The 10,676-nt window shown below is 37.5% G+C and overlaps 1 protein-coding gene across 1 annotated transcript; it reads left to right on the top strand.

The window, feature by feature from the left end:
- The first annotated feature begins 1,638 nt into the window (after positions 1–1,638).
- LOC141679590 (uncharacterized) lies at positions 1,639–2,739 on the top strand. Its single transcript, XM_074486053.1, has one exon. The coding sequence runs from the start codon at positions 1,639–1,641 to the stop codon at positions 2,737–2,739; it is 1,101 nt and encodes a 366-aa protein (XP_074342154.1).
- Positions 2,740–10,676: the final 7,937 nt, after the last annotated feature.

The following is a 10,676-nucleotide window of genomic DNA, read 5'->3' as shown; positions in this document are numbered from 1 at the left end:
TTTAAAATGGTATCATAAAAAATTCACAAAAAAAATATTATTAGTACACTTTAAAGAAAATTTCTTAACAAAAAATGTTCAGATAAATTTAAAGTTATATTATTAAAGTTCAGTTATCCTTCCAAAATAAATTTAATTTTAATGTATAGGCTTCAAGTTCAGGAATGTATTGGACAAGCCATGTATCATTCACCAAGAAGAACATAAATCATTACACAACACCACAAAAGTAGACATTTATAAACAAAAGTAGATAAATGATGCTTGCTGGGTTAATCTATGTTAACGTAGTTGTCATAGTTGTAAACTGATGCAAATGAATGGATATAATATTAATATACTGTCTTGTCTTTTGACATGGTTTGATATGTTAGTTTGAAGAGCGTCAGTTTTGTCTTTTTTCTTATCATTTCATTGTTTTTCTTTCAAAGCTATGACATCGTCTAGTAGTATCATTGATGCTATGAATAATATCACGCTGGAAGACGAGGAGGAAGATGTTTTGGCTTTTGAGATTGGAGGAACAAAAGGGAATAATCAAGGTTTTACAAACTTCGATGCTAAACTATGTGTGGTGGCTCGTTTCTTGACAGAAGGTCGAGTGGATTTTCAAGCAATGCAGCAGACATTAGCGGCTTTATGGAAACCTGGGAGAGGGGTTTACATGAAGGAGTTGGATACAAACTTATATCTATTTCAGTTTTATCACGAGCTGGATGTAAAGCGTATATTGGAGGGGAGCCCGTGGTCTTTTAATAGGAGAGCATTGGTCATGGCACGTATGAAGGAAGGAGAGAACCCAGGTGATGTTAGTTTGAATACTATGGATTTATGGATCCAAATACATGATCTTAAACCAGGTTTCATGTCTGAGAATGTCATAATGGAGGTTGGAAATTTTATCGGCAAGTATGTTGAGTCATGTAAGTCAAATTTTAAGGAAGTTTGGCGTGGTTATATGCGTGTGCGTGTATCTCTTGATCTTTCAAAACCATTAAAAAGGCGAATGAAGGTGAGGAAATCAGGGGATGAATGGTTCTGGATTACGTTTAAATATGAGAATGTTCCTACATTCTGTTTTATTTGTGGCTTTCTTGGGCATTCTGATAAATTCTGTTCTCGATTATTTGATACTCCTGAGCATGAGATAGTTAAGCCCTATGGCGTATGGATGCGTGCTCCGCTCAGAAGTCAGGTTAAGCCAATAGGTGCAAAGTGGCTTCGTAGTGGCAGTGATGAAGATCCATGGAACACGGGAAAAGAAGGTGAGAGGATGAATTCAGTTTCAGAAGGCAACAATCATATCCCGAAATCTTCTCCACAAACTATGCAGGTTGATACAGCTGGGGGATTGAGTGGAGGGAAAATTCAAACTACAACAGAAGGCGTGAATTTAGGGATAGGAGGGGATAATATAACTGATCCCATAATACAAGGAAGTACATCAATAATAATTGATTCGAAAAAAAGGAGAACAGATGATGGGTTGGGCCATAATAATGGGATGGGCCGGAGCACAGAAATGAGTAAGGAGTCTGATGGAGAGGATGACATGTTTGTAGAAAATGGCCCAGTAAATGTTATCGATCCAAAAAACGTCAAAGAGGCGGGTACTCAAGGGGGTACTCGCCTAGCATTATGAGTGTTATAAGCTGGAATTGCCATGGGCTTGGGACACCATGGGCTTTTCAATTCCTTAAAGAAATAACGTCCCAAAAGAAGCCGAATTTTATTTTCTTATGTGAGATCTTGTGTAATAAAAATAGAGTGGAAATAGCAAGGAATGCGTTGAATTTTGAGGGGGCATTTACTGTCGAAACGCAGGGGCATAGTGGAGGTATTACTTTTCTGTGGAGGTATAATGACGAGGTTCGTTTGCAGACTTATAGTAAGAATCATATTGACCTGGTGGTTAGGAACAGAGGTGGTCATGAGTTCAGATTAACAGGAGTATACGGTGAGCCAGATAGGAGAAAAAGGAGGGAAACGTGGGACTTGATCCGGTCATTAGCTACTGGCAACAGTCTTCCCTGGGTTTTGATTGGGGATATGAACAATGTGCTGTCTCAAGATGATAAAAGAGGAGGAAGGCCTTATCCGCAGTGGTTAATTCAGGGCTTTAAAGAAGTGTTGGATGATTGTGGCCTTGTTGATATGAATATGAGTGTGTATCCATTTACATGGGAGAAGGGTTATGGTACGGAGAACTGGATCGAGGTCAGATTGGATCGAGCATTAGCTTCGGAGAATTTTTTCAATTTATTTAAAAATGCAAAGCTTATAAATTTGGAAACGATAACGTCTGATCATTGTCCTTTGTTGCTTGATCCCTGTGAGAATGTTGTATTGCGTTCTGTCAAACCTTTCCGCTTTGAGAATGCATGGTTGAGGGAACCGATGTGTAAACAAATTGTGGAGGAAGCTTGGCACAATGCTTCTGGTATGTCCTTTTTTGATAAGCTGTTGGTGTGTTCTCAAAAGCTGTCAATATGGGGTCAGGATATTACAGGGAGTTTTCGAAAAAGAATAAATCAAAGCAAGCATATATTGAAAACTCTTAAGGGCAGGAGAGATGCTCATTCTGTTGCATTGTGTAGAGCAGAGAAAACGAAACTTGCAGAGGTGTATGCTCAGCAGGAGGTGTTTTGGAGGCAAAGATCAAAGCAACTTTGGCTTCGCGAAGGGGATCAAAACAGCAAATTTTTCCATAAGGCCACGAAAAAAAAGGAGAAGAGTTAATCATATCTCGACTTTGATAGATGCTTCAGGAGATAGAGTTGGTTGGGGTACAGGGCTAGAGGAAACTATGGTGGACTATTTCAATACCATCTTTAAGGCATCGAGTACAGAATGGAGTGAGATTTTGAGCTGTATATCGACTAAGGTTTCTCAATTTCAAAATGAGATGATGTTGGCACCAATAGAAGAAGAGGAAGTAAAGCAGGCTTTGTTTCATATGCACCCTGATAAGTCTCCTGGCCCGGACGGCATGAGTCCGGGATTTTATCAGAAATTTTGGCCCATCGTTGGTAATGATATTGTGCAAATGGTGAGGAATTTTTTTGTTGATGGTGTTCTGTCGAGCAATTTTGACCAGTACAAACATTGCCTTGGTTTCGAAGAGAAATGACCCACAGACTATGGCTGATCTACGTCCGATTTCGCTCTGTAACGTGGTGTATAAGATTATTTCAAAAGTTCTGGCCAATAGAGTGAAGTCTAGTCTTGATGGGATTATATCGAATACTCAAAGTGCGTTTATCCCTGGCCGTCTAATTTCAGACAACATAATGGTGGCTCATGAGATTATGCATTTTATGAGGAGAAAGACAACTGGAAAAGAGGGGTGGATGGCTTTGAAGTTAGATATGAGTAAGGCCTATGATCACGTGGAGTGGGATTTTTTGAGAGCTGTTTTACTGAAGTTGGGTTTTGATCAAAAGTTGGTTGGTCTCTTTATGTCATGTGTTGTTTCAGCCAACTACCAAATAGCTCATGCAGGTCGAATTTTTGGTTCTATAATCCCTCAACGGGGTATAAGGCAAGGAGACCCGTTATCTTCATATTTGTTCCTGATTTGTATTGAAGGCTTTACTGCGTTGATTCAGGATTATGAACGGAGATAATTGATCAAGGGTATAAAGGTAGCTCGTACAGCCCCTTCTATTTCTCATATGTTTTTTGCTGATGATAGTTTCATTTTTTGTAAAGCAACGAGTAGAAGTGCTGAAAATGTATTGCAAATGCTAAGGATTTTTGAAAAGGCTTCAGGTCAGCAGATCAATGTGGTTAAGTCATCTGTTTTCTTCAGTAGAAATACAAATGGAGAGGTTAAAGAGAGTCTGCTCAATCAGTTGCAATTTCAGGAAGCAGGGGAAAATAGTCTCTACTTGGGTCTTCCGAGTTTGATGCATAGAAAGAAGACAGCCATGTTTGGTTTTATTAAAAATAGATTGCAAGAGAAAGTTCAAGGGTGGGATAAGACGGTGTTATCGAAAGGGGGTAAAGAAATACTTTTGAAGACAGTGGCTCAGTCTATGCCCAATTATGCTATGAGCGTCTTCCTGCTGCCAATTGAATTATGTCATGACATTGAAAGAATTATGTGTAGATTCTGGTGGAGGGCTAGTAGTAGTAGGGAGAAGTCTATACATTGGATGAGTTGGGAGAAAATGAGTAGGAAGAAGAGTATAGGAGGTCTGGGGTTTCGGTGCATACGTGATTTTAATGTCGCATTGCTGGGAAAGCAGAGTTGGAGGTTAATCAATTATCCTCAGTTGTTGGTAAGTAGAGTATATAAATCACGGTATTATCCAGATGGATCATTCTTTAGTGCTAAACCAGGTGGTAATCCTAGTTATGTGTGGCGGAGTTTGGTGGAGACCCAAGCTCTTAAGAAGGAAGGTTTAGTTTGCAAAGTTGGTCGAGGAGATAGTATTCTTGTTCTGAACGATCCTTGGTTGCCAGATACGCTTAATCCGTATGTCATTTCAAGTAGTGAAGCTTTGCAGAATGCCAGAGTTTCGAATCTGATGGATTTATCTACGAACCAATGGGATCAAGACCTTATAAAAGATGTGTTTGAGGAAAGAGATGCAAATTTAATCCTGTCTATTCCAATAGGTTCTGATGAGGCTGATTCATGGTATTGGAAATTCGAAAAAATGGGGGGCTATTCAGTGAAAAGTGCTTATGGGTTTATAAGAGACAGCAAGGAGAATAGTCATATTGATGATAATTTTGGTTTCTGGAGACGATTGTGGAACTTGAAGATCCCACCGAAAATTAAGCATTTTTTGTGGAGGGCAATAGTTGGCATTTTACCTACGAAGGATAACCTGGTGTGCAAAAGAGTGGTTGTGGATGTCTGGTGCCTAGTTTGTCAAAATAATGCAGAAACGATCATGCACGTTCTGATTAGCTGTTCTTTCTCAGAGGAGTGTTGGAATTACATGGGATTTCCATCTGTCACTGGTGAGTTTCTTTCGTTTTCAAATTGGTTTAAAGAAGTGCTACAGAAAAGAAGAAAAACTGAGATCCAGTTAATTGCATTGGTCTGCTGGATGTTATGGAAGAATCGCAATGACCTAGTGTGGAACCAGCACGGATTGAAGGCGAGTGAAGTAGTTGAATCAGCAAAATTTGTCCTTGATCAATGGAGGAGTGTTCAAGATAAGACTTTTGACATCTATTTGGGTTACATGACTCAAGACGATGGTCATGAATACTGGAAGTTACCACAGCAGAATAGAATCAAGGTAAACACTGATGCGGCTATCTTTGAAAGCTCGACCAGTTTTAGTTATGCGTTCGTGGCTAGGGACAATGCTGGACGGTTGATCGAGGCTAGATCGAGATGTATGCAGGGTAGAGTGGCTCCAGAGTTAGCAGAGGTTATTGGTATTAGAGAAGCATTAAGCTGGATAAAGGAATCGAATCAGTCAGGTGTGGAAGTAGAGTCCGATTGTCTGCAAGTAATTCAGGCAATTAGATCTTCAGTCGCGAGTTTCTCATACTTGGGGAGAGTGGTGGAGGAATGTCGTGCTTTGTTAGCTAGTTTAAAAGCAAGTAATGTGCTTATTCGTTTTGTGAAACGTTCAGCGAATAGAGTGTCTCACTATTTGGCGAGATATAGCTGTTCTGTAGCTGACCGTATTTGGAGATTCGGAGATGTCCATTCCGAATTTCAACATGTACTTTTGAGTGATTTGAAGTATTAATAAAATCATTCTTTTCTTGGCAAAAAAAAAAAAAAGAACATAAATCATATATACACAAAAAGTATTCACGGGTGTCTTGGCATTATCCTATTCGTTACTGCATTATTAATAAAAAGCAAGTCCCTGTGTTAACTGCTCCTAAGAGACTATTCAAACTAATCAAAGGAAGATGCAATGAGATTTGGACCGAAACCCAAATGTCCAGTGGCCCAGTCCAACATTCTTATTTATTACTTTATTACTACTAACTTCTGTAAAAAAATATATGAATTTATCAATCTTATAAATTTATATATAATAAATATAAATTATTTATTAATTATTTATTATTGGTTTGGATCAGGTTTCAGTTTCGGATTTTAATTTTACGATTTCGGTTTCGGGTTTTTCGTGGTTCGGATTTTAACGGTTTTTAGCGGTTTCAGATTCGGATTTTTTCAGATTTCTACTTAGGCTTAATAGAGAGAGAGTCTCGTGGAGTGAGAGATTGGTAAATAATCAATATTTAACTGAATGTTGGCAAGCACACCATCTTCATCTCTCTCTCTCTACTATTCTCTCTCGCTACCGCTCTCTCTAAACACCCTCTCTCTAAACAATCTATCTCGCTACAACTCTTTGTCACTATAATTTCTCGCTACCACCCACTCTCTTCTTTCCGGCAGTCTCCCTGATTTTGTACTCAATTGTGTTCATTTGGGTTTCATCTCAAATTAGGTTTAAGTGGGTTTCATATCAAATTAGGGTTTCTTCATTTAATTTCGGGTCTTGTTCATTTCCAGCCTTGGATTTAAGGTATTTTCAATTTATGATTACAGTTTCATTTCTTAGCGGATGCATTTAGTTTGTTTATTTTTATTTTTTATTTTTTAATTTTTGGTTTTTGATTTTTACTTTAAATTTTGTTGTGAGATTTTATATGTCGGGTTTAAATGGATTTTTTTTGGTGAGATTTTCAATTTTGTTGAAGTATTATTTATGTGCCTCGGTGCTACATTTTTTGTTTAATTTTAAGAATTGGTTTGCGATTGCTTACTCTGTTCTTAATCTTTATTTTTTATTTTCACTACTCTATTCTTTGTGAGGCATGTGTGTGTTTGTCCTTTATCCGTTAATTTTTATGTTGATTTTAATGTCAATTTTAATTGCGCTTTTTGGTTTTGATTGTGCTTTTTGTTTAAGGTTTAAATGATTATTGTATGATGAGCTTTTTTGTGTTTTTTGTATTCTTGTATGCTTGCATACAAAAATAGTAGGTTTTTTATGCTTGTAAGTGTCCATAGTATTTGTATATCTAAATTTTAAGTAAAATGAATACTATGGCGATGTATATAGTGTAGGCTGCTTAGGTTCAAATTAGAAAACACAGATAAAAAGATTTCATCCATTGACATTTTGAATTGTCGTAAATGCAGTGTTGGACGACATGAATGTTTCCAAGATAAATCTTCCAAAGTACAGTCAAAGATATATCAAGGGGATACAAGCATTTTTAAAAAATGTATTTTCCAAAGTAGCTCTAGGTGAAGAACTGTTATGCCCTTGTAAAAACTGTAAGAATATTAAATGGATTCGTGTAGAGATCTTCTACGATTATCTCATCTGCAGTGGTCCTTTTCCACTGTATGCAAACTGGATTGTAGAAGTTTCAGGATATCATGTCCCTGATTATACAGGTAATGACGAGGATATAGATTTAGAGAACAATATTGATTTTGGAGATAATCTAGAGGAGATGTTGCATCGTAGTAATGGACCAAATGCCGATGCTAAGAAATTTTATGGCCATCTAGAAGAGGGAAATATTCCCTTATACCAAGGCTGTACAAATTTTTATAGATAAAGTTTTATCGTCTGACTTTATTCCTTGAAATATGTTCATGAAATTATGGAATCAGGGTTTGGGGAAATACTGGAGTTGATCAAAGAAGCTTCCCAAAAGCAAACATTCCCTTGTCTTTCAACGCTGCTAAGAGTATAATTAGAGATTTAGATCTTGATTATAAGAAGATACATGCATGTCCCAATAGTTGTATGCTTTATTGGGGTGAAAATGAGACGGATGAAGAATGCATAACGTGTGCTCTGTCAAGGTGAGTTGTACTTGTGAAGACAATTACGGACGATAATGAAATGGAGAAGGTGGCTCGTAAAGTCCCGACAAATGTGATGCGATATTTTCAACTAAGACCAAAGATGCGGAGATTGTTTATGTGCAAGGACAATTTAAAACTTATGTCGTGGCATGCACTTGGACGTAAAAAGGATGGGAAACTTAAGCATTCTGCTGATGCGGAGGCTTGGAAGAAGATGGATGCACTTTATCCCTATTTCTTGTCAAAAAATAGAAACATCAGACTAGGTGTAGCAGCGGATAGATTCAATCCTTTCTGTTTGATGAATATAAATCATAGTGCATGGCTAATAGTTCTAGTTAATTACAATCTTCCTCCTTGGTTGTGTATAAATCCCGGAAAACCTTATTCTCTAAACACTTAGATCTGGTCCAGAATCCCCTTAGAATAGCATTGATGTGTATATGCAACCTCTAATAGCCAAGTTAAAAGAATTCTGGGAGGAAGGTGTTGAAACATACGATATTTCTACTAATCAAACAATTATCTTACGCGCATCAGTTTTATGGACGATAAGCGATTTCCCGGGATAAGCAATGTTATCTGGTTGGAGCACGAAAGGGTATTTAGGCTGTCCCGTATGCAATTACGAAACATCTTCCATGTACCTAAAATATAGTAAAAAAGTCTTCTACATATTCCATAGGAAATTCCTTGATCCAGGACACAAGTGGAGGTTCGATAAGAAAAGGTTCAACGGTCAAATCGAGATGGGGCAGCTGTTAGGAATATATGTGCATTAGTTTGATGATATGTTTAACAAAACACTTAAGTAGAAATTCAGTGTCTGTAGCCTCAACGGATAAGACCACTTTGGCTATCCGTTGATGGTGTAGCTTTACTTAGAAATAAGTCTAGTGTTGTAGCATATTTCAGTCTCTGTATTTAAGATGTAATTCTTAGAAGTTGAGAGAAACTATGAGGCATGTTGACTACTAGAAGATATGCAGATAGGAAGGCCAATTGTAAATATTTCATGCCTTGTAATTTTGTATAAATGAAGTGGTATCAACGGATGACTTAAAGACCTTCAACGGATGAGAAGCTAAGCTTCAACGGATGTCTCTAAAGCTTCAACGGATAACATCCTTCAACGGATGAGTGCATCAACGGATGAAAGCTTCAACGGATGTTCTGTTGATTAACCGTTGATAAGTGGTAGTTGTACCTACAAACAGAGGCACGTGGGTGAACAGAGATAACTGAAATGTGGCAGCCTAATTTCAGGAACATCAGAAAAAGCAGCCGTTCTACTCTAGTATAAAGAAAGTTTAAGTCAACAAAGTACTGGAGTGAACTGGAGAAGAAACAAGTGGAGATCTTACTTTATTATTTTATTATATCCTTGTCTTCACTTGTAAACTTGGTAATATATAAACCAAGTAGTAGCTAGTAATTAGATAAGAATTTTTCCAGAGCTGTTTAGAAAAATCTTGAGAGAAAAATTATCTAGTTTGTACTAGGATGCAGCTGTGATCAAATTCTTAGATCACAGAATTTCTGAAATACCATCTCTGGTGGAACAACAAATCCACCAGAAAAGTTTTTAAAGGTTTATTGTGTTCTTTACATTTGTGTTTGAATATATATCTGTCTGTATCAGCTTAAAGCAATTCACACACTTGTTCATCTTGAACACACAGTCTTTATAAACTGCTCAAAACTTGAAAAAGTTTTGAGATTTACATTCAACCCCCCTTCTGTAAATCTCATTGTTAGTTCTCTAGAAATAACAATTGGTATCAGAGCAGGCTCTTGACAAACAAAGAGTTTAAAGATCTTGGAATCTAACAAAGATGAGTAAGAAGGATATTGGAGTAAAAATCCCAGTTCTTGACAGAGACAGTTATCACCACTGGAAGGTGAAAATGCACCTTCATCTACTCTCCCAAGATGAAGGTTATGTAAACTGTATTGAGAATGGTCCTCACATTCCCCACAAAGTAGCCACAGTTGCTACGGCCACAATTGCTGTTGGTCAATCCATTCCAAAACCTAGATCAGAATGGACAATGGAAGACACAGAAGAAGTCCACAAGGATAAGAAGGCTATGAACATTTTGTTTAATGGTCTTGACAAGGATATGTTTGATAATGCGATAAATTGTTCAACTGCCAAAGAGGTTTGGGACACAGTTCAGCTGCTGTGTGAAGGTACAGAACAAGTAAAAGAGAACAAGATGCAGCTTCTCATTCAACAGTATGAGTATTTTCATTTTGAAGAAAATGAATCTTTAAATGACACATTTAACAGATTCCAAAAGCTGTTGAATGGATTGAAGCTGTATGGTAGAGTGTACCAGGTGAAGGATTCAAATCTTAAATTCTTAAGATCCTTGCCAAAGGAATGGAAACCCATGACTGTCTCCTTAAGAAACTCTCAGGATTATAAGGACTTCACTCTTGAAAGATTATATGGAATCTTGAAGACTTATGAACTAGAGTTGGAACAGGATGAGGTATTGGAGAAGGGGAGAAAGAAAGGAAGTTCAGTTGCATTGGTAGCTAAAAATGAGAGGGAATGCAGACAAGAAACTGTGAGATCTACATCAAACTCCAAAGATGGTACAAGATATCAGGAATCAAGCAAAGGAAAAGAGCAAGTTGCTGAGAATGAAGACAACTCCAGTCAAGATGACTCTGATAGTGTTGATGAGCATCTTGCATTTCTGTCCAGGAGATTTGCAAAGATAAAGTTTAAGAAAAACACTAGAGCCACTAAACCTCATAAGAACATGGTGGACAAATCAAAGTTCAAGTGTTTCAATTGTGGTATAAGTGGACACTTTGCAAGTGAGTGCAGAAAGCCAACCTCTGAAAA

This window comes from Apium graveolens, chromosome 8 (assembly GCF_009905375.1).
Source record: "Apium graveolens cultivar Ventura chromosome 8, ASM990537v1, whole genome shotgun sequence".
In the NCBI taxonomy this organism is placed as follows: Eukaryota; Viridiplantae; Streptophyta; class Magnoliopsida; order Apiales; family Apiaceae; genus Apium; species Apium graveolens.
The sequence above is the reverse complement of the archived record's forward strand: the minus strand, read 5'-3'. Positions and strand labels throughout refer to the sequence as shown.